This window comes from Eretmochelys imbricata, chromosome 5 (assembly GCF_965152235.1).
Source record: "Eretmochelys imbricata isolate rEreImb1 chromosome 5, rEreImb1.hap1, whole genome shotgun sequence".
NCBI classification, from domain to species: domain Eukaryota; kingdom Metazoa; phylum Chordata; order Testudines; family Cheloniidae; genus Eretmochelys; species Eretmochelys imbricata.
Window position 1 is genome coordinate 90,634,067 of NC_135576.1, and position 25,056 is coordinate 90,659,122.

General features: G+C 38.6%; 1 protein-coding gene across 2 annotated transcripts in view; it reads right to left on the bottom strand.

The window, feature by feature from the left end:
* Nucleotides 1-780: 780 nt before the first annotated feature.
* NAA35 (N-alpha-acetyltransferase 35, NatC auxiliary subunit) overlaps nt 781-25,056 on the bottom strand; it is a 42,222-nt gene continuing 17,946 nt past the window's right edge. For both annotated transcript variants that reach the window (XM_077817506.1, XM_077817507.1), the window contains exons 11-23: nt 24,274-24,388; nt 19,265-19,443; nt 17,276-17,335; nt 15,210-15,316; nt 14,069-14,135; nt 13,451-13,549; nt 11,946-12,124; nt 6,839-6,975; nt 5,255-5,322; nt 4,252-4,392; nt 3,055-3,177; nt 2,407-2,487; nt 781-1,135 (exon numbers count right to left, since the gene is read on the bottom strand). In XM_077817506.1, coding sequence (XP_077673632.1) covers nt 1,076-1,135; nt 2,407-2,487; nt 3,055-3,177; nt 4,252-4,392; nt 5,255-5,322; nt 6,839-6,975; nt 11,946-12,124; nt 13,451-13,549; nt 14,069-14,135; nt 15,210-15,316; nt 17,276-17,335; nt 19,265-19,443; nt 24,274-24,388 — 1,416 coding nt within the window. In that variant the 3' untranslated portion in view covers nt 781-1,075. The remainder of the gene's footprint in view (nt 1,136-2,406; nt 2,488-3,054; nt 3,178-4,251; nt 4,393-5,254; nt 5,323-6,838; nt 6,976-11,945; nt 12,125-13,450; nt 13,550-14,068; nt 14,136-15,209; nt 15,317-17,275; nt 17,336-19,264; nt 19,444-24,273; nt 24,389-25,056) is intronic.

Below are 25,056 nucleotides of genomic sequence, written 5' to 3' on the forward strand. Positions count from 1 at the left end.
AATTGGTAGGTAAGATCCCATGGGAAGCAAGTCTAAGGGGAAAAACAGTTTGAGAGAGTTGGCAGTTTTTCAAGGAGACATTTAAGGGTACAAGAGCCAACTATCACTGTGCAGCAAAGATAGAAAATATGGCAAGTGACCCCGCTGGCTTAACCAAGAGATCTTCAATGATCTAAAACTCAAAAAGAGAGTCCTACAAAAAGTGGAAATTAGGTAAAATTACAAAGGATAAATATAAACAAAGAACAGAAGTGTGTAGAGACAAAAGAGAGTCTGGAGAAGAGAAGACTAGGCAGGGTGGGGGACATAATTTTCAAGTACATAAAAAGGTTGTTATAAGGAGGAGGATGAAAAATTGTTCTTACTAATCTCTGATGACAGGACAAGAAGCAATGGGTTTAAAATTGCAAGGGAAGTTTAGGTTGGATATTAGAAAAAACTTCCTATCAGGGTAGTTAAGCACTGTAATAAATTGCTTAGGGAGGCTGTGGAATCTCCATCTTTGGAGGTTTTTAAGAACAGGCTAGACAAACATTTGTCAGGAGTGGTCAAGTTATTATGTAGTCCTACCTTGAGTGCAGCGGACTGGACTAGACAACCTCTTGAGGTCCCTTCTAGTCCTACACTTCTATGATTCTATAATGTCATTTTCAGAGAGTCCTTGTTCAAACCAGAATTTCACTTTAACTCAGCTGCGTTTATCAGACAGGTACTATTGTACTGTATCATACTCAGCTATGAGTGTTATTAAATCCTTACAAACACTATTGTCAGTCAGAATTCATTAAAAGGATTTATGATTAAATCTGTAATAAAACCAAATAAGGTACAATGTTGTTCAATAATGCAGTTGATTAAAAACCATTTCACCCATAGAATATTATACAAACCACTTTAAAACAGCAGTTGTCATTCAGTTCATGTAAGGACGTCAGACTAAAGATATTCCACAAAACAGTACTTTTATCCAAGAGATCCATTTCACTTCTGGCTACAGTATAAAATACTCCATTTCAAAGCAGGTATCTGAAATACAGATTACAGTTCAGGTATCCTAATAATAATCTCTGGTCTTTCAAACAAGTTTCACAACTGGGAAATATTTGTGAGGAGAGAAGTCGAATTCTGGAGGAACCTAGAGGAAGAGAGAGTTTTAAAAGATTACTCTGACATACACCACTACTGACTTTATGGGCTCGAAAGGGGAATTCATGGCATACTTATCTTGGAAGAAAATGCTTGGAAGAAAATGTTTTACCTACTTTTTTTTTTTAAGCTTTAAAATATCAAAAAAGAACACAAACCAAGAAAATCTCTTCAGCTAAAAATCAACTTAAAAAAACCCCATCATCAAAAGCTATTCTGAGTTGTGGAAAATAGTCTCAAAGACTAGTCACCACTAGTGAGGGGCGAAGAGGGACACTGCCATCTTGGGAAAGCCATCAGCCTTCTCAGTTACAGCTTGTACTATGATGGAGTTGGTACCAACACAAAGAGGGAAAAAAAGAAAAGTACAATTGAACTGGTACAAAATAAGGAGGTAGACGGAAAAACTAAAATCTCACTAAGACATAAGACCTCACATCTCTGCCTTGGGGAAGTCAGTCGTCTTATATACTATATTGGAACCACGCACGAGTACTGAAGAGGTGAGGCACTTTTTAAAAAAAAAATAAAAAATTGTTTTTCTGAAATTGCTTCTCTTTCCAGGTACACAAGATTAAAAACTAATTGCTGCTGATCTACCCTTCTAACTGCTATCCCACTAGCACCTTACCTCTCGTCCACCCACCCATTGCCCCTTCTGTTCCCCATACTTCTGTTTCCACCTTCTGGATACTGCCCCACCAATGCTTTCCTCTACTCTCCACCTCACCCACTATCTGCCACAGGCTCAGCTAATTTCTTCCGTTCCCCTCCCCTACCTGCTGCTGTTTCTCCTCAGTCCTCAACCCTTCTACTGTTTACTTGTACTTCCTTCGACCCATTGCTATCAACTGCTCTCCCTTCTATTCTTCCTCTTAATGTCTAACCCTATCCATACACATCTGCTGTTGCTTCCATCATTAGCCTCACCTTCCACATCATAGCTCCTGTCTTCATTGCTATTTACATTCTAGATGCAGCTTCCCAGCTAATTTCCCTCCCAACGTTCAAACATTTGAGGGCATAACAAATTTCAAAACTTGAAGTGACAGCTTCTTAACATGTTTCAAGGGTCGACACATATTTTTTAATTATAATTTTTTCCATATTTGGATCAGATCTCTATTCCCTCTAAGGCTAAGAATAGTTAAAAACAGAACCTGTGCATTCAACTATTAGATCTGTGGCCAAAATGGAACTGTTTACTGTGTTATTCAGTAGTTAAAGACAATAAATTCAATTTGATTGTGATTTTCTTACCTTAGAATCCTTCTTGTGTCCTCCTGCCAGCAGCTTCATGACCACAATGTTGGGTTTAGCAACTTTTAGAATTCGGTTGACCTAACAGAAAGTAGTAAAACTTTCAAGTGACAATTTATGGCCAAGAAAAAATAACTGAAAAAAATCAAGCTGCTTCCACAATGTAATACTTGGACTGGAATATCAATCCCATTTTAAAAGAGGTCAAAGCAATTTATACTAAATTTTCAAATATATAAATTATATTTAACCATCTTGATAAGGCAACTAACTATGTTTAATACAATAGTATTTTTAATATAATAGACCATATAAAACATGGTATTTCATATTCATTCCCATGACGGTCGAACCTCTGCAGATTCCAAGGTATTATTTGTCAGGGGTTGACTTTGTGCTTCATGTTGCACAGGACACATTCCTTCTCTAACAAGCTGCTGTTCTTATACATCATGGTGTACAGCAGGCAGTTCAATGTGGGAAGTTGACAATTTAAAATTAAATACTTAAGCACTTTAATAACTAAATTATAATTTGCTAGCACATTTTAATTCATAACAAAAGTATTTCAGTTAGAACTAATGACAAAGCCAATAATGTATTCCAAACAAGAAACTTCTCCTTCTCTACATTTCAGTTCAGCCTTACCTCATGATCTGGGTTAGGAATATTCTCCAGTATCATTTTAGCCTGCTGGAAGTGTTTGCTAGCTGCCATATAGAGATCAGAGGACTGTGGAGGGGGGCTGTATTTATTTAGGTCAGACATTTCCTAAATATCACAAAATATGTATATATATTAAAACTAATAGTCAACAGCACATAAACCTTTCTACATTGTTTTCTGATCCCTATCAAAAGCAGTCACAGTATTTAATTAAAACCAGTTTTTCCTTAAGTCAAACTGAGTACTGGTTAAAATATTAACACCACTAAATAGCAGAGGTCAAGTTAGTATTTGCTTTAACCAGTTAAATCGCATGTATTGTAATCTTTATTAAATAGCTTATTATTTTAGAACACCAAAAGTGTGCTAAGACACCTCAGAGCACAAATAAACGACATGATCCCTGCTCTGGAGAACTTGCAATCTATTTGCAGCAGTGATGCGATCAAGTAGGCAGCAAAACAGTGGGGAGTAACTAAGGAGGAAAGATGGACAGGGGAAGAGCAATAATATTAGGTGGTTATTAAGCACAGGCTCGTGTGCACAGGTTGGACAAGATTTTTTTAAAAGTTACTTTTCCTTAAAAAAAAAAAATTGCATAATTCTAAAGATAGGTAAGATGATATAGCCTTGTTGACACACAGAAAGCAAGGATGGTCTGATTTGCGTTATCAATGTTCATTTTACATGCAAAACTGCCTTCATATTTGGTTCATATACCTTGCTTGTTTGCAAAGTAATAATACTTCAACTGTTAAACTACCTTTTCTAAATGTATATTATTCTAGCTGAGAGTATGTCAAATTAGATATCCTTTTCACACAAATGCACACATTACAAAGAGTAACAGCAACAAAACTTGGCAAAAATGCTTAAAAGTCCAATTTTAGGAAAGTTCAATTCATTTTCCTTACTGCAAATGCAGTGAACAGCCTCTTGTCATTCTCTACTTTGCTTAAATAATAACTTAGAAAAATGAAAGATACCTTTAACTTATAGCACAGTATTCAAAGGCATGATACTGTCCTTCAATACATTGAGATGCATCAATATGTACTATAAAATCAGCCACTAGGTATGTATGTGTACATGCAGGGCCTGATCTTACAAGAAATGTATAAACATATTGAAAGTCAGAGTTGAATCTAAATGTTTTAAGATTGTTTGAAAAGAGTTCACCTTGAACTGCAGATAGTGCACTGGTGGTGGCGTGATGACACTGTTGAATGGAGCAAACCTGTGCTCATATCGAACTTGCTCACTATCAAGCTCAAATTTGGGTTTTCTCACTTTACCATCCATGTCAAAAGCTATCATCGTCTAAGGGGAAGGAATGAATAAGAAAGACCAAGGTGAAACCTTTAGCATTTTGTCATAACACACAAGCACTACCGCATCTTGGAATCAGCAATGGTACACACAGGCAGGATGGGAAAAAATGTCATTCCGAAATACTTTTCCAGGCATTTGATGCAAAAAGGTTTTAATTGTATGTCTTCTGTCTCTGGATTCTACTCTTGTCTATTTGTCTGCCTAGAGAATGGACTTTTCATGTGCTTTATAATGCACCAAACAAGTCAGCAAATGGTTAGCAAGGTAACTCCTCCTCTTTTTAATCTTGAGAGAGAGGATGGAGTGATTCACAAAAGAGCCTACTCAGATATCAAACCACATCAGAAGCACTTCTGTTGAGTAAGCTAATATTTCACCTCTACTCACATGTCAGAGGGCAGAGAACAGGGAGGCTAGGGAATCAGCATTACATTTCTTTTAGCACTACATGGTACTTCCATTTTAACGTACCTTTAGTGCTTGTTTTATTATATTTCAGCTAGTATCATTTATAGTTTTTGGTATCCACCCTTGTTTGGAGACAGGGGAGGGCGCTACAAACAAGTTCCAGTGCCTAAAGATAATGGTTTCAGCACAGACGATTTATCCTTACTCATATCCATTAGAAGATTTTAAATGGCATTATTCTGTGTCTGATAAAATACTATTTAGAGTAGGAAATTTCTTTAGGGGAGCTTGGCATGCCAAAAATGAGGGCCTGATTCTCAGAACCAAGAAGAGACTGGACACAGATTACAAAAAAAAAAGGGGAGGGAGAGATTTTAATGCTTAACACCACCATACAACAAATTTGAAGCCTATGTACACCATCTGTTCAGTAATAAGTTACCTTGTACATTCCAGCACACATATTCTGATATGCTTGGCTCATGGTGATCTCTCTGCTCAGAGGGCGAACTGTAAATTCCATATACAAAGATTTTCCACTCAAAATAATGATACAGAACAAATGCAGGCAAACTTTTTTTTTGCAACTACTAGTTCATTAAAATAGTTAATTGCAAATATCACATGGTTTTCCTGTCACCTTCTCTAAAAATCAGAAACTCTCCTTTTAAATTAAGACATACAGACATACTTATTTGGTCCCCAGTTAAGCAAGGTACTTAAGTACATACCTAACTTTTATTCGCATGAGTAGTCCTGGACTTAATAGTACAATTTACATTCTCCAAGCTAAGCACAAGCTTACGTACCTTGCGGAACTGGAGCCCGATAGAACTTCTTAGGAATAGAATAAAAATGTGATCTGACAATACGTACTCCACCTCACACTCAGACAAATGTTGCCTTCATAAAGCTATACTTTTTGTAGGACAGTGTTTTCCAAAGCATAGGCATGCTCCCCTGGAAGTGTGGAACAGTAGTAGTAAACATTTCTCCCACAGTGTGCTGGTAACATGGCACAGTTAAAGGAAAGATGTAGGTAATTTTGTCTTCCTGAAGAGAGGCTCAGTTTGCAAAGAGTTGGAAAGTGCTGGTGTATGGATTAAATCATATTCAATTAATCAAAAACAAGTTTCACATGCAGCCCCAGGCAACAACCCGATTTTTTTTCCTAATAGAAGACAGTAAGGACAAAACGCTAACCTCACAATTATAAGAATCAGGAGTAACTCTTTGGGTATGTCTGCACTGTAACACTGGGCTCAAGCACGAACTTCCATTGCATCTACCCAGCAATTGCGCTAACCCAGGGTTTGGACCCATGGTCCCAGGTCCCTGCAGGGCTGGAGGGTCTGAGCTCAAGTTAAGTTGGGACTAGGGTTTGAGCCCTATTGCGTTGCAGTGTAGATGTAGCCTTGCTTCATTCAGACCCCGGGGGTCAGCCAGAAGTATCTCACAATTCCATAGGACAATTTCCTTAACCCTCTCTATCCAAGCAATCTGCAATCCACTCTATTGAAAACAGAAGCCGCCACCCCTTTGTGAACAGCAGCTGCTCAGATCAGCATTAACCCATTCTCTTCTGATCACCAATCTGTCAGAGAGCCTCCTGGGTTTGCAATGGAGAGTGAAACAATGAGGCCTTTTGCAAAGCGAGCTGCTTCCTGGTAACATGCAGGGCAGGCAGTAAAGTCTTCCCACAGTGCACCACGGTCCTAGGGCTAGAGTGGCCACATCTGGGGAGGGGAATGGCGCTAGGGACTCTGGGATATGTTTACTTTGACTTGGGTCTGCGCACCGCAGTGTGAATGCAAAAGCCCTAGGTTTGAGCATGGGTTAGAAAAGTACCAACACTGGGTTAACATACAATGTAGATACTCATGCCCAGGATTCCCTAACATGGGTCAGCTGACTTGAGTCCCACTAAACCTGGGCTTTCATTGCAGTGCAGACATACCACTTGAGGTATAATGCCAGGTATAATGCCAGTATGAGAGAAATAAAAGAAACACTAAACCTATTCTACCTTTTTTCTTTTTCTTTGTTTTCTTACTACTACGGCCTTTCTGCTGCTCTTCCATTATTCTCTCTTCTGCCATTTGAGAGCTATCAGCACGGCTCAGTGTTGACATCAGCCAGGCATAGAGAAACTCAGACAGATACCTACAATAAAATAGTATCCAGCTATTACATACTACACAGCAAACTATATATAATGCATGTGCTGTTATTACACATTGTGTATTTTCTTTCATGAAGAAAACAGATGGCTATACTCAATTGATATTTCCTTGACCATAAAGCTCAGTGATGGTATAAAATGACTTTTGTTCTTTTGCTAGTTTAAATCAAAACCATGGTATTGTGTAAGTATTCAGTTAGATGATTTCTAACCATTTCAAAATCTTTAAAAGACTTCAGACTAATACTTAAATAATCCAAGAGTTTAGGAACAGTACATATTAAATTACAAAGACTACGTATTTTAAAGGAGTCCCTTTTAAATTATTTTTAAACTAGTATTTTTTTAAAAATATTGACAATAGTTCAAATGCAGTTAACTCACGCGATTAACAAAAAAAATTAATCATGATTTTAAAAATTGCCATTAATATCACATTTTAATTGCACTGTTAAACAATAGAATATCAATAGAAATTTATTAAATATTTTTGGATGTTTTTCTACATTTTCAAATATATTGATTTCAATTACAAAACAGAATACAAAGTGTACAGTGCTCACTGTATATTATTATTTTTGATTACAAATATTTGCATTGTAAAAATGATAAAAGAAATAGTATTTTTCAATTCACCTCATACAAGCACTGTAGTGCAATCTCTTTATCATGAAAGTGCAATTTATAAATATATATATATTTTGTTACATAACTGCACTCCAAAACAAAACAATGTAAAACTTTAGAGCCTATACGTCCACTCAGTCCTACTTCTTGTTCAGCCAATTACTCAAACAAACAAGTTTGTTTACATTTATGGGAGATAATGCTGCCCGCTTCTTATTTATGTTACCTGAAAGTGAGAACAGGCATTCGCATGGCAATTTTGTAGCCATCATTGCAAGGTATTTATGGGCCAGACATGCTAAATATTTGTATGCGCCTTCATGCTTCGGCCACCATTCCAGAGGACATGCTTCCATGCTGATGACGCTCGTTAAAAAAATAATGTGTTAATTAAATTTGCGACTGAACTCCTTGGGAAAGAAATGCATGTCTCCTGCTCATATATTTCATGTTATAGCAGTCTCAGATGATAACCCAGCATATGTTGTTCATTTTAAGAACAAATGTGACAAAATGCAAAGAAGGTACCAATGTGAGATTTCTAAAGATAGCTACAGCACTCGACCCAAGGTTTAAGAATCTGAAGTGCCTTCCAAAATCTGAGAGGGATGAGGTGAGGAGAACGCTTTCAAAAGTCTTAAAAGAACAACACTTCGATGTGAAAACTACAGAACCCGAACCACCAAAAAAGAAAATCAACCTTCTGCTGGTGGTATCTGACTCAAATGATGAAAATGAACATGTGTCAGTCCGCACTACTTTGGATTGTTATAGAGCAAAACCCGTCATCACCATGGATGCATGTCCTCTGGAATGGTGGTTGAAGCATGAAGGGACACATGAATCTTTAGCACATCTGGCACGTAAATATCTTGTGACGTCTGCTACAACAGTGTCACGTGAATGCATGTTCTCACTTTCAAGTGACACTGTAAACAAGAAGCAGGCAGCATTATCTCCTGCAAATGTAAACAAACTTGTTTGTCTGAGTGATTGGCTGAACAAGAAATAGGACTGAGTGGACTCATAGGCTCTAAAGTTTTCCATTGTTTTATTTTTGAATGTAGCTATTTTTTGTACATAATTCTACACTTGTAAGTTCAACTTTCATGATAAAGAGACTGCACTACAGTACTTGTATTAGGTGAACTGAAAAATACTACTTTTGTTTTTTACAGTGCAAATATTTGTAATCAAAAAATAAAGTGAGCACTGTAACGTTGTCTTCTGTGTTGTAATTGAAATCAATATATTTGAAAATGTAGAAAACATCCAAAAATATTTAAATAAATGGTATTCTATTATTAACAGCACGATTAATTGCACGATTAATCGTGATTAGTTTTTTTAATTGCTTGACAGCCCTAATTTCAAACATTACAATTTTTAATAAGTAAAATCATGGATTATCATTTTAAGGAAGCCCAGGAATTAATTAATATTCAACCATTACACACAGAATTCTGCAAGAGATTCCTAAAGTGGTACTACATCTTATGAACAAAGTTCTGGCCTTCTTTCAAACTAATAGCAAAGGTGGTGTGAAAACTACTCTAGGAGTGCAGAGCATGAAAAGTAAAAATAAACATAAGGCTTCAAAAAAATTCATAGTTCAGTCCAGAAATGTTGTTACTGACAGTATTCTGATGAATGCTTCAACTGAGTATTATTTTCTTAAACCACAATATTTTTTTGGTCTTCACTTAAAGATCAAATTGAATGGGTACTTATCATAGTTAAACTATAGTACTAAGATGTACAGAGTCATTAAAAGTGGAGAAAAAAGACCATCAACAAATGGATACTAATCATAATTGCCACAATGTATAAGTACCTTAATGGGGAGAAAATCCCAGGCACTACAAGGGTTCTTTAATCTAGCAGAGAAAGGCATAACAAGAACCAATGGATGCAAGTTAAAGCCAAACAAGTTCAAATAAGAAATAAGGCACACATTTTTAACAGTAAGGGTTATTAACTACTGGAACAAACTACTAAGGGAAGTGATGGAATCTCCATCTATTGAAATCTATCTTCAAATCAAGAGTGAAGGTCTTTCTGGAAGATATGTGTTAGCCAAACACAAGCTGTGGGGCTCAATAGAGGGATAAGTGGGTGAAATTTACTGGCCTGGTATACAGTAGGTCAGACTAACCTAATGGTCCCTTCTGTCCTTAAAGGAAAATCTACTAAAATCAAATAGCAACAAATTCATTAGTTACTATAATGTTTTCTTCAAATGCCTTAGTTTGAAAGTAAATTACGAAATTCCAACATGGAACCAGTTTTATTGCCCTTACTACCCCTGGTAGCCAAATTCATAGACTGGCATTAATGGTAGTATTATAAAATTAAGGAGTGTCTCACACCCTCAGTAAGATCTGGAATTTTTAATATCTGGAAAAGGGGCAGAAGAACAGTGAAGAGGCAAAATTTGCAGATGACACAAAATTACTCAAGATAGTGAAGTCCAAAGCTGACTGCAAAGAGTTACAGAGGGATCTCACTAAACTGGATAACTGGGCAACAAAATGGCAGATGAAATTCAATGTTGATAAGTGCAAAGTAATGCACATTGGAGAAAATTATTCCAACTGTACATACAACGTGATGGGATCAAAATGAGCTCTTACCACCCAAGAAATACCTTGGAGTCATCGTGGATAGTTCTCTGAAAACTTCTGCTCAACGTGCAGTGGCAGTCAAAAAAGCTAACAATGTCAGGAACCATTAGGAAAGGGATTGACAATAAAAACAGAAAATATCATAATGCACTACATAAATCTATAGTACTCCCACAGCTTGAATACTTCATGCAGTTCTGGTCACCCCATCTCAAAAAAGATATTTGAATTGGAAAAGGTACACAGATGGGCAATGAAAATGAATAAGAGCGTGGAACAGCTTCCATAGAAGGAGAGATTAAAGAGACTGGGACTGGTCATCTTAGAAAAGAGAATACTAAGTGCAGGGGCATGATAGGTCTATAAAATCATGAATGGTATGGAGAAAGTGAATAGGGAAGCATTATTTACCCCTTCATATAACACACGAAGTAGCACAATGCAGTGTCAACCCGTGAAACTAATTGTCAGGGGATGCAGTGAAGGCCAAAAGGTATAACTGGGTTCAAAAAAGGATTAGGTAAGTTCATGGAGGATAAGTCCATCAATGACTATTAGCCAAGAGTGTCAGTGATGCAACCCCATGTTCCCAGTGTCCCTAAACCTCCAACTACCAGAACCTGGAACTGGACGACAGGATGGATCACTCAAAACTGTCCTATTCTGTTCAGTCTCCCTGAAGCATCTGGCTCTGGCCACTATCAGAAGACAGGATACTAGTCTTGATGTTAATGAAAATGTATTTTATAGTCTCTTTTCCTAATGCAACTTTTTATAAACCCTCTGATGTAAGAGATTTGACTTTTCCTTACCAGATGCAAGTAGTATGTAGTCCTTTGAAGAGTAACAGTACAGTATGTACTATACATTAGAATTTATTTTCAACTGAGTTAAAAAAAATAGCATTAAAATGTCAGTTTAAGATATGAGTGCATTATTGGTCCATTACACACAAGCCATTTAAAACATATTTTTCTTTCCTTTTGGCCATCTCCTCCTATGGAAAGTAGTTCAAGGTGGAAGGAGTATAATAGAAAAGCATGTATGTTGTTTCTGCATACTGCAATCTTACTTTTTCACTAAAATAAGTTGGTCCAATAAAAGATATTACCTCACCCACACACACTCTCTTTTTCACTAAAAACAGAAGGTACTGCTCTGGATATAGACAGGGGATGCATTCGGAGTAAGATGTTGTTTTTAAATAGTCACTTTTCAGACAGCACACTTTAAAATGATCTCCCAATTCAATGTGTCTAAATGTTAAAAAAAATATCTAATGAGATTAGCATTGTTGGAAGGGAAGAGAATATAAACCAGAAGCAGGTAGTGTTTTTTCCTTTTAAATCTATGCTTACTGCCACAGTCAGCATTGCTTCTCATGTGACTAAACCACTTTCATGAGAGATGTTCTATTAGAACAAGCTAAATAAGGAGCCAAGTAGTGATCTGGACAGTGTGTTAATGAATACATTGTAGAGAACAAACATGGGAGAAGGGACGAGATGGCCCAATAGGTTTTTTCCCCCATCTCTAATTTTTATGATGCAGTGAGACTAAATATTTTGTGCAGTCAGTCTGGGATGAGAGAATTGTTCTAAGTCCCAGTTTAAACTTTGGCCTAACACTGTTCTATACATTTACAGGCTGGGCTCTGTGGGAACATTCCCCGCAAAGCTTTTAATAATGTGTATTCTTACCAGTATATGTAATAATACTCATGCATACTGTAAAGTTCCAATTCAAAGCCACTCAGAAGATACTGTATCATGATGCGGAGATTATGGTAGAGGACCCAGGTCCCCAAACAAGCCAGATGTTGCCTTTGGGGTTCCTGTTTCAGCAGCATACTGTGAAGTGCTGCATCTACTTTCTCTGCCTACCAGAAAAAGACACAGAAAACTGTTCAGTAAAAATAGCACAGCTACAGGAAAGTGAGAACATACTGAGAAACAATATTCATGGTTTTAACACAATTAAAACCCTCACAAAATTCTAAATGAAAATAAGGTCAATAAATCCATATTACATATTAACAAGGGAAATCAGTTTTCACAGACCGTGACTTCAGCAGTCCAAAAAGCACATAAATCTGGGTTATGTAATTTACTCACTGTCTGGGGTAGAAGATGATAAACATTCTTCTATACTGCACTGTCATATTTACTGACAAATGATTTAATGTTATTGAAAGTTTTAATTATTGAATAGTCAAATTTACTAACGTTTGGCAAACCAGCATGGGTATTGTACCCACATACTATGTGCAACTGAGACCAGGAGCAACAGCTTGTTAGGTTACAATATCATAGAGATAATTGACAATATTTCTGGGAACTTCCACAGCACCAAGTTGTAAAAAAAAAAAAATCACTAGAATATGGCTTCAGCATGCAAAATAATATAAAAATAAAGAATCTTCTATTGTTTTTATTTTAGGCTAAATGTCTGAAGAGTTTCAATTTTTTTTTTATCATGAAATACTACAATTCAGAGAGCCTCCATAGTCCTAAACAAAATAACACAACAAACTGTTTACTCAGGAAGAAACACCTCAAGAGCAATACTGACAAACCCCTCTACCAAGCACCCCCATGGAACACTGACCCACCACAAAGGCAACAAAAATCTTCCCATTCCACACTCCTCTGCTCTGTCCCTTAACATGCAAAGCCTGGAAAGTAGTGTTTTTCATTATCTCTTAAAAAATAAATCCAACTCCTACAAGTGAAACACAACCTTCCACCAAGGTCAATCATCCTCCAATTCAGAAACAGTTTCATAGATGATTTAAGTATGTGTTCTTTAATGTTGAATGACAGGGAGGTAAATGTAAGTTTTATGTATTTTATGTATTATGTAACATTTTACACTTTAAGAAATCAGGTTTGTTACACAGATTTGCAAATAATATATTATACGTTCATTTTGTATAGATGCAATTTCATCTTTGAAACAAGATGTGCTCTGAATTTAAAGTGGCTTAGAACCAAGCTTCTTTACTCTGTTAACCTTGTGCGCACTGGCAGCTTTAACAAGTGCAGGGAGCAGAAGCAGAGTATTTTAAGGTTAAGAAACAGACGTTAAAGGTTATGGTGGGGGAACAAACCTTCATTCATTTACAGGAAGCCCAACACAAGATATTCCATTGTGGAAAAAACACACAGGAGGATGAAGCCTGCTGGCCTCCTGGCTGCTACATTACCTCATCCTGCAGAGTGGCAAATTCTTCAAGAATATGACCCAGTTTATCTCTCTGGCGAGCCCTATTGTGTCCATGGATTTGAATCAGACTACAGAACGGCTGAAATAGAAGAACCACTGATGAATTTTAAACCTAAAGGTATCCCACATGATGTATTTTTATTTAAAGATTGAGCCACAGTAAATATGCAACCAAGCAGGATGTGTGAAAGGATTCATGCCTAAATACATTTTCTCAGATTTTTACATTGTGCTGTGTTTTTCAATACATTAAGATCTTCAAACACAGATACTAAACAGACATCTCCAAACTGGATAGAAGGATAAATATTTACACTTTTTGAAAAACAGTATGTGTTTGCAGGTTACATGAAATTACTTTCCATTACTGGAGATGTATACCCATTTTATAAATTACTACAAAACCTGTCCCACATACGATGGTCCTGGGATTGCAAATTGCAACAGTTATGTTTCCAAAAGGTTAAGAATTTAGGAATCCAGGTTTAAAAATTCTGGCCTAAAGTTAGGTATCTCAATCTCATTTTCACAGGAGCTGAATTCCTTTGACAGTGCCTAAATATGTATTAAAGGCCTTTGTAAGACAACTGACACTTACCCGAACACAATGGGTCACAAAAGAATCAATGTAGTCCTTAGCCTGATGGTTGTTATACAGACAACATCTATAAGGAAATAGCCAGAGCCATATCAAATGAAACAACGACTGCACTAAATACTGACCGTTACTCAATTAAGAGAGGAGATACTGACTTTAGCTATGTTAGGGGAAAAAAAAAAAAAAAAAAAAAGGACAACCTGTACTATCTACGTCATAAGAACCTAAGAATGACCATCATACTGGGTCAGACCAATGGTCCATCTAGTCCAGTATCTTGTCTTCTGACAGTGGCTGGAGCCAGATGCTAGAAGGAATGAGCAAAATAGGTCAATTTATTGAGTGATCCACATCTCCTGACATCCAGTCCCAGTGTCTAGCAGTCAGAGGTTTCTAGCCTGTCAGTGGTTTTCCAACTATGGTGTGCAGATTCAGTAAGAGAGCCCCAGAATGCAACATTTTGAGAAACAAATCAGTGCAAACTTAGGGAGTTGGGAGACAACAGATCCATTAGCGGGGGGGGCGGGGGGGTCTCTCTTACAAAATAGTACACAGAATGAAAGAGTTGGAGGACACTGATTTATACAGGACAAAATTCATGGAGAACCTGGAGTACTATAATAACTACCCAGAGGCGGATTAGGTGCCAGAGCAAGTGGGGGCCCCTCCCCACCTCTTCTTCCTGCCATTCCCTCCCCCGGTGCTCCTGCTGAGAAAATGGGTTCAGAGCAAGGGGGCTTGCCCCGGCCCCATCCAGCACTCCTGCCGGGGAGCGGAGTTGGGGCCCGAGGGCTTCCCCCACTTCCCAGCAGGAGTGCCAGGCAGGTGGAGCAGGGCAAGCCCCCGTGCCCCGTCCCCACTACCTGGCAGGAGTGCTGGGTGGGCAGAGCGCTATCACTTTCCAGGGGCCCCCCGAGCACTGGTCCCGTTGGCCAAGTGGCTAATCCACCACTGTAACCACCACTGAAATTTTTATGTGACGACTTCAAACACAAACATTAAGATTCTCTACTTATAGAAAAACATATAATCAGTTGTATCTAACTGAACTGGGGTTTTGGTTCTTCTTTTTAAACAGAAAGGCATGTGAAATATTTTGTACTGATGCTTAAATAGACAGAACCCAGGCTGCTCTACTTACTTAGGAGAAAGTACTGGAGGACTGACAAAAGATCTTAATGCATCTTTCACCATATCTTGTATGAGATGCGTACCAAACACCTTCTTGTTATCCACAAGGAATGTAGTCTGGAAGGAAAAGATTTTTTTGAAGTTAATCATCTATTTTTAGAAATTACTTTTTTTTAAAAATAGTCTATTTGTAAAGTAACTACAGTAGTTACATTATTTCAGAAAGTTAAATGGTTTGGTAGGTAAGAGACCCAAAATAGGCGGGCATGTAGGGAGTCCTCATCCCCAAGGCAACAGGGGCAGTGAGCATTGCTCACCTCACTCTCAGCTTACAATCATGGAGGCCCAGCATGCAAACTGATTCTACAGCTGCCCTAATAATAGAGTTGTCCTCTATTCTGAAGGTTTGACACATGAATTCCTACGTGTGCTACACAGATTGCTGGCCAGGATCCGTTGGGGAGTGGCAGAGAAGAGGCTAAGCAGTGCCCCAGAAGGCAGGAGAAAATGCAGACAATAGGAGAGGTGTGGAAAAGGAACTTGCCTTGCAATGACTTCTATTTAGCTACGTTTTCTTTTGCCTTCGAAGCCATTGCCCGGTTCCCATTTTACTTTCCCCACCATGACCACAGAATCCCCCTGCTGCAGCACTCTTAAAGTGCATGTGAAGCAGGATCTGCTGGTAGGCACCTTAGGAGCTCCACAGCTGAGGAACTTGCCTGTTAGAAACGAAGAATCTCAGCTGACGTAAACTACAAGTGCAGTTATGACTTGAATGGAGCTATGACACTCTAAGAAGAGGGTGTCTGCTTCAACGCAGTTTAGGAGTTTTGCAAGTTACAGGCGCCTCTTGCAAGCCTCCCCAGCTGTTCACATTTGCTTTGGTCTGTAATAGCTGTCTTGCCTCCTTTCAGCCACTCCCCTAACCATGGGTCATTGTTGCATATGTTCTCTGATGTTTCACACAGTAAATGGGACCCTGCTAACAATGCTCCTTACCTGCCCAGAGATTAGGCGAGGAGTAATATTTCATTTGAGTGTAAATTAGTGGCACTGTGAGGTGAACCCTCCTTCTCTTTCCCCTCACTCAGCTTGACATTTAGAGCTATCTAAAATTCTCAAACAGTTTTTCCAACAAAAAATGGCTTTTTGACCAAAATGAAAAATTTTAATTTTGGTCAAAATCTTCCAGTTTTCTGCAGAACAACTGAAAACTGAAAAACATTTTTGGTAATTTTTGTATCTTTGGTTTTTAAAAAAATTATCATTTTTTGTTTTCTTGAGCACAAATTATTTTAAGTCTGAAAAGTCTTGTTTTTTCAATTAGAGTTTTATAGGTTTTTGGTTTTTCATTTAAAAACCAAAATATTCTGTGGAAAATTTAAAAAACAGCATTTCACAATTTCCCACAAAAAAAACAAACAAAAAATTCTTTTTCCATGAGCTCCAGGATCAAAGATAATCAAGTTCTGACATCTGGATACCCCTGTTCAAAGCAAAGCCTGCTGTAAGAAGGTATTTTACTCTGGGTCAATAAAGCTTACAGTATTATTTCAGGGAACACTGAGGAGTGAAAAGGCTACACACATTCAGTTCTTTCCCAACCTTCACGTAGCAGTAGGAATACGCTGTGGGTGAAATTCAGCCACGGGTGGAGGATGAGCACGAGGCTCACTACACTAATTAAATCCCACACTGAGACTGCACAGGGAAGATGCAGATGGAGAGGCTTTACAAAAGTGTCTGCGCACTCCTGGCTTACTGCAAGGGAAGTGAATTTAACTCGTGTTCATACCATCTTCACAACACATTTGCTCAAGTTAATCAACAATAAATAAAAACAATACTGTATTTAGACTGTCAGCTATTCAAAATAAAAAACAAACATTTGATATACAAAAATCTGAAGAGTTCAATTTTTGTTTTAAATCTTTCATACTAATGACTGTGTTGATATCAACTATATAATTTGAACATTTAAAACAAGAATAATGTAGGTTCTTAAATGAAGTGATTATTTTATTCTAGTGCTGTTATAAAAATGTAAGAGACATTTCATTATAAATTAGGACTTGCCTGTAAGAGAGATCTTGAAAGAACACAAGGTGATTGCTCGCTAAATTCACAGAAAAAATCCTAATTTACATTTAGGATGGAAAGAGAAGTAAGGTTAATATACCAGTTTGAAATGTACGAAAAAAAGAGTTAAATCTTTAATATGAAATAAGTGTGAATAAGCTTAAAAAACAAACAATACATTTTGCAGTTGATATATGATTTTGTCTTAAAGTACAAGAGTTTTTAAAATCCTAAATCTTATTGAATAAAACTAGAAGATTATTAAAATTCCTTCCAACTACCAACAGTATGATAAACTTATAAAACACACACTATCAAACTGTTAAGGTCATCTCCAACTTGAGTTGTGTAAATGACAGGATAGGACTGACTATTCAACTAATATCAACTGTTTTATGAAAATGAGGAGTTTATTAGCATTACAGACAGCATGTCTAATACAAAGAGTTATTATAATGTTTAAAAGATCTTTGTCCTCTTTCTTGGAACTCTGCCCAGTGCAACCATGCCTCTTTTGTAATTCAGTGAAATGTTAGAAAATAAAAATGTAGACCAAACATTTAAACCCATCTTAACTTTTACAGGCCCTAATTTTGGAAAGCCTCTGTTAGGCTGGATAGAATTTATGCTTAAAGTTAAACATGTTTTTGCGAGTCTCTGAACAGGGATGGAGTTAACCATGGAGTTAAGTGCTTATTTTAAATCTATGCAATAACTTGGGATGGAATATTGCTTATCAGAATTCTAAAAATTGTATTAACTCACTCACTGCTGGGAAGAAATAGAAGAAAAGTCAGTATCCTCTTCAATACTGTAAGGAAGAGATCGGCAAACTGGCCCGCAGGCCACATCTGGCCCCCCAGAACTTTTAATCCGGCTCTCAAGCTCCTGCCAGGGAGCAGGGTCGGGGGCTTGCCCTGCTCTGTGCGTGCTGTAGCTCCACGTGGCTCCCGGAAAGCAGCCACCATGTGCCCCCTCCTGCTCCTACCCATACCCCAAGCCCCGCCCCCTGCAGCTCCCATTGGCTGCAGTTCCTGGCCAATGGGAGCTGCGGGGGCAGCACCTGTGAACAGGGCAGCGTGCAGAGGTGCCTGGCCGCACCTCCGCGTAGGAGCCGGAGAGGGGACATGCCGCTCCTTCCGGGAGATGATTGAGGTAAGCACCACCCGGAACCTGCACCCATCTGCCCCCGGCCCCGGGAACCCCCTGCCCCAGCCCTGATCCCCCTCCCACCCGCTGAACCCCTTGATCCCAGCCTGGAGCCCCCTCCTGTACCCCAAACCCCTCATCCATGGCCCCACACCAGAGCCCACACCCCCAGCCAGAGCCCTCACCCCCCACCCCAGCCCTTATTCCCCCTCCCGCCCTCCGAACCCCTCGGTCCCAGCCTGGATCACCCTCCTGCATCCCCACCCCAGAGCTCTCACCAGCCCCCCGCACTAGCCCAGAGCCCCCTCCCACACCCTGAACTCCTCATTTCTGGCCCCCTCCCAGAGCCCTCACCCCCTCCCACACCCTTACCCCCAATTTCGTGAGCATTCATGGCCCGCCATACAATTTCCATACCTAGATGTGGCTCCCAGGCCAAAAAGTTTGCCCACCCTTGCTATAAGGACTATATTGTGTTCTGCTGCTATAGATGCAGCTTTCTTTCCAATTAGAACAGGAAGACAAGTTAATTAGTCCTACTGTGCTCCATCATTATCTGTAATTATGATTTAACAAGAGATGGAGAGCAAAGGAATAGGAGAGGGGAAAAAAAAATATATTTGCTAAAAGGAAAAGTAGTAAGTAGCAGGAAGAAATGTAATTTCAAACTTCTAAGAGGGTTTTACAAAGGAGGGAAAAATTGAAGTTTTAAACAACCAACCTCTGTTCTATGAACAATAACAAACATATATATGAAATCATTCCTTTTTTGAAAGAGCTAGATGATAAGATCTTATCTCTATTTACATAAAGATAATAAGCAGTATTCACACTCACCAGTATACAGTGCAAATTAGTTAAGTTGACCACTTCACATACAGTTTTTATTCTGTCTATAAGTTTCGAAAAATAGTTGACCATTTCTTCCCTTTTAATTATTTTTGCATATCGAGGAAAAGTTGGAGGGAGCAACCTCTGGTTAACAAGGGGCTCAAAACCCATCATAATAGGATGATCTTTAAAAAAAAAAAAAAAAGACAGAAGGAGGATTTTATGTGATTTGCGTTTTCTGAACTTTTTTTAAACTTCCAAGTATAAAACAAACCATTCATTTATCCAAATTAAGTGTTTCATAAGGCATGCTGGTTATGAAAGGAAGCTATTCCAAAAATTAAAATAAACAATTTTCTCTTGTAAATTAAACTGAATTATATTTAGATTACTATACTAATTACTCAATTATTACAACTATCATAAGATTCATTATTAAAAATGCACCCTAGTAAAAGCAGTTTTACAAGTTAAAAGTACTTACCTTTCTACAAACTAGCTGCATAGTTTGAACATCGTCCCATATCTTAGAGCAGGTCTACACCAGAAGCGCTACATTGGCGCAGCTGCACATAACGCCAGTGTGGACAGTGCTTGGGTCGCTGTAACTTGCATCACTCAGGAGGGTGTCTTTTTCACATCACCGAGCCTTGGTCTACACTAGGGGTGGGGATCAATCTTAGTTACGCAACTTCAGTTATGTGAATAATGTAGCTGAAGTCGACGTACTTAGATGGATTTACCATGGTGTCTTCACCGTGGTGAGTAGACTGCTGCCACTCCCCCATCGACTCTGCCTGCGCCTCTCGCGGTGCTGGAGTACAGGAGTCGATGGGAAAGCGCTCGGGGGCCGATTTATCGCGTCTAGACTACATGCAATAAATCGATCCCCACTGGATCGATCGCTGCCCGCCGATCCAGCGGGTAGTGAAGACATACCCTGAGTGATGTAAGTTAGATCAACTTAAGCGGTAGTGTAGACCTGCCTTTAGTGCACTTAATAAAAGGAACTCATCCTCAGGGTCCTGATTTGTCTGCCCACTCCTGGATCTGCTAACCCCTGTCATAGTCCATGGGAAAGAGAAAAAATTCAATTATTTCCCTATACACAAGGGAGGGGTGTCCTCACATGGGTAGGGGAACACAACAGGGCCTTTATGTAACCCAAATGATTCACATTCTTCATTTAATCATCTACTTTGTACTATGTCAGGTTAAGTAGTGGCATTTGGCAGAAATGCAAATCTGCTCCTTGTATTACTAAATAGCAAATGTTTGCAAGTCTCTATAATGCTGGAGTCATATGATAGACTCCTTCAAATCTCATGGTTTGTAAAAAAAAAAAAAAGATAAAAGTTAGCAAGCTCCCATTATCTAAATATTTAATTAACATTTCTCTCATGAAGCAAAAAACAAGTTTTCAAACCCTTCCTCTTTTCAGACAGCTGACTAAGACATCTATCAGAATTCAACAGAGAACTGTAAAAGTAATATGACTTTATGGTTAAGGGATTTTGGGGTGTTTTTTTTTTAAGTTGAATTCAAGTTACAATATACATCTGCATAGACAACTAAGTAAAGGAGCAAAACAAAGTACATAAAATATATAATTATTATTGCATATTTTGGGAAGCGGGTCTGGTGTAAGTGGTCAAGATAACAATTTAGGCGTTTCAGCTTGCCAACATGAATGTAAAAAAAATAAAATAAAAATCAATTGCTTAGAATAATTTAAGAGAACAATCTTATAACATGCAGGAAGGAACAAAAATGCATTATTTTTTAATAAACTGAGTTTGGGAAATACATGAATCAGAGATTCTGGTCTCAGTTACTGGATATCATAATGAAGTATGCGTAAACTGTGTTCAATAGTTGGTTCAGATTTAACCAGGATTAGTAGTGCCTGACATTCATTACCCTCTGTTCACTGTTTGGTGGCCTACATAATATGAGATATTGGTCTCAGTCCACTTCTTTTGGACATAATATACATCACAAAAAAACAATCAACCACCACCCAACAAGCGCCCTTTTCCATTAGGCTCAGCAGAGAGGCTTAGTATTAAATGGAATCCATGCTACCATCTCACTTTTACAAATGGTCCCCCCTGCCCGTGACAAAGTTGTCTGGCAGTACGAGGAACCCTATACTTCCATGTCATAGTGTACTAATTGCTAGTCAGTTCATGAACTAAATTGACTTATACAAATGAAAGTTAAAAAAAAAAAAATCAAGGGATTAAGTCTTTAGAAGAATGGAGCAGGGAGTGTAGATATTTAAAGACTTTATATTGTCCTACTGTTTCTACTCTATTCCCAGAGGTTCTTCAGTTTTACAGGGATTACAAATAAGTTCCTTCTACAGTTTTCCTAATATCTCCTAAGGTAAAGTCTGTCTAACTGCAGGTCTACACTACAGCTGGGATCGATGCTCTGAGATCGATCCACCGGCGGTCGATTTAGTGGGTCTAGTGAAGACCTGCCAAATCGACAGCAGTTTACTCTTCTCGTCGGGGGTAGAGTACAGGGGTCGACTGTAGAGCGAAGTAAGTCAATGGGAGAGTTTCTCCCGTTGACCTCCAGCAGTGTAGACCCCGTGGTAACTCAACCTAAGGTACGTTGACTCCAGCTACGCTAGTCACGTAGCTGGAGTTGTACAGCATAGGTCGACTTACCACAGTAGCGTAGACATAGCCAAAGGGCTTGTCTACACTACCGTGCGGGGTCAATCTAAAATACGCAACTTCAGTTATGTGAATAGCGTAGCTGAAGTCGACGTACTTAGACCTACTCTGCTGAATTCTGACACAGTGTCTTCACTGCGGTCAGTCGACAGCTGATGCTCTCCCATCTACTCGGTTTGCGCTCCTCGTTCTGGTGGAGTACAGAGTTGACAGGAGAGCGCTCAGTGGTCGATCCCACTGGATCGATTGCTGCCTGCCGATCCAGCGGGTAGTATAGACAAGCCTTAAGACTCTCCATAGTGAATTTCTCTTATTGTCTCACAAGCAGAAACATCATTTAAAAATATATCCATTAAGAACTGGGTCAGAAAAAATATTTATCAAACAGCTTATATTTAAAATCTTACTAATGGCAATCCTTATTTTCTACACATTAAAAATGTAAAATGTTTTTTCCTGCAATTTTATGAACATCCTATATGGATTCCATCATTTCTTCCCAACCCCACATTAAATGAAGAGATGTCTTCTTACTTAATACTGGTGCTATTGTAGTTATTAGAATATTTGTCTCTGCCAAGGAATAAATAGCAATACAATTTGTCTACTTAAGCACCCTGAATTATAACAAACCAGAAGGGATCAACAAAATGACATTTTGTTTAGTGACAGTTTAAACCCTTATCTTCCTCTTTCTCTTGAAAAATAAAAATTGGATCTGGTCTTTCTTGGCAGCAGATCTGTGTTGAGGCCTTGTTTTAAGCCAAAGCTCCCCCCCCGCCAAAAAAAAAAAGCCAAAATTTATACTATGCTGCCCCCTTCTTTTGCCTTAAACAGCAGCATTTTGGCCTGGATAAATTTCCATCAGACATTTATTTAATATAGTAATAAATTTATTTAAATAATAAACACTTATGGGCTCTAGGTACCCTAACTCATACTTTGTAGTACAACAAAATTCCAGCAGTATTAAAATAGAAATTCAAACAGGATCTCAGCCAGCCACTATAAAAACTCCTTTCTACTTTATTATCCTTTTGGGAAGCAAACACTCAATCCTCTCCAAAAACCCAAAGAGATGTCATTGCACCACACCTGAAAGGAAATTTGTTGTGTAGCTATAGCCGTGTAAAAGATATTACCTCATCCATCTTATCACTCTGAAAGGAAATTTGGCTATCTTGGAGCAGCAGGAAGAGCTAGTTCCAGAGTCTCTGAGCCCTCATAGAGAATGCCATGCCACCAGCCACTGCCATCTCTTTCATAACAAAGAGGATCCAGCTTATCTGACCAGGAAGGGAGGTGATCCCTCAGGTAATTATTTAGTTGTGCTACAAGAGAAGTAGAAAGGTCTAGTCTTGTGGTCAAGGCATGTGCTTGGACACCTGAGAATCTGGGTTCAGTTCCTAGCTCTGCCAGACTTCTTATGTAACCTGATAAGGCTTCAACTGGAGTACTGTGTCCAGTTCTGGATGCCACATTTCAGGAATGATGTGGACAAATTGGAGAAAGTCCAGAGAAGAGCAACAAAAATGATTAAAGGTCTAGAAAACATGACCTATGAGGGAAGATTGAAAAAATTGAGTTAGTTTAGTCTGGAGAAGAGAAGACTGACGGGGGACATGAAAACTGTCTTCAAGTACATAAAAGGTTATTATAAAGAGGAGGGTGATAAATGGTTCTCCTTAACCACTGAGGACAGGACAAGAAGTAATGGGTATAAATTGCAGCAAGGGAGACGTAGGTTAGACGTTAGGAAAACTTCCTAACTGTAAGGATATTTAAGCATTGGAACAAATTATCTATGGAGGTCGTGGAATCTCCATCATTGGAGGTTTTTCAGAATAGGTTAGACAAACAGCTGCCAGGAATGGTCTAGATAATACTTAGTCCTCCTGTCATAGTGCAGGGGACTGGAGTAGATGACCTATTGTAGTCTCTTCCAGTCCTACCGTTTTAGGATTCTATGATAGTTAGCAGTGCCTCAGAAGTAGCTGATTCTTGCTACAGAGCCGCTGAGAGAAAAAACAGCTGACAAGAGTCCGCTGCTCCCAACGACTTAGATCCAGGACAAGCTCATCACCGCAGGGTAGGGGTTGAAAATAAATCTCAGCCCAGTGTCCAGCCATGCCAGACCACCATAAACAAACCAAATTTTTAAAGGAACACCAGAGCACCTGGAAAGGCTGCAGTATGGTTCCCAAGTGGGAAAGGACTTTGGAAGGCGAAGAGACTCTAAAACTGCCTGAGAGTGGCCTAGAGAAGGCCCAGCCTGTCACAAGGACACTACGTTCCAGGCAGGAGAGAACTACTAATCCTGATGCTTACCTCCTTTTGTAGTATCATTCTGAGCCTGGATACCATGATGTAATGAGTTGTGGATGGCAGAAAGCAGGTCAGCTGCTTGAGTCATTAGTTTCTGAGCTTCTGCAACTGCACTTGTCTGGAAAATATAACAGAACATTTTCACATGCTTCGTGACCTAAATCTGTACGAAAGCAAATTCTGTAACCTTCCCAAGAATCGGAACCCAGATATATGGGATTTTTTTTTTTTTTTAAAAAGAACACACTACATTTTTGATCCAATAGGTTTTAATGTATCCATCCAATGTATCGCTTGTACAACCTCTAGATAACCCTTAATCAGTGAGACTTCACTGATAAGCCAGTATGTGTCAGAAGCACATTCTCTATGTTCTGAGTTTTGTCAGTTTATAAGGGAAGCACTCTTGCAACAGTGATAGTTTCTCTTGGCGGAAATATATCCCTCTCATTAGAAAATAAGGAGTCCTTAAATGTTCTATGTTAATGGATCCTTAAGTACCATAAAACTGCTTCAAAATGTTAGAAAATCCTGATGCCAAATTGCTGATTAGAAGGTAATGATTTATAATCTACTGAAATACACAATGTTCTGACATTTTAGATCTACACCTATTTTATTAGGACTATTGAGCATGTGTTTAAACTGCTTGCTGGGAACATAAATGCTCAGTTTTAAAAAATCTGGGTTAATTGTCCTTGATACAAGATAAATATTTACAAGTAAAATTTAAATATGCTGTTTTAGAAGAGACTTATAAAAACTCAGACAGAAAAATAGTCTGAT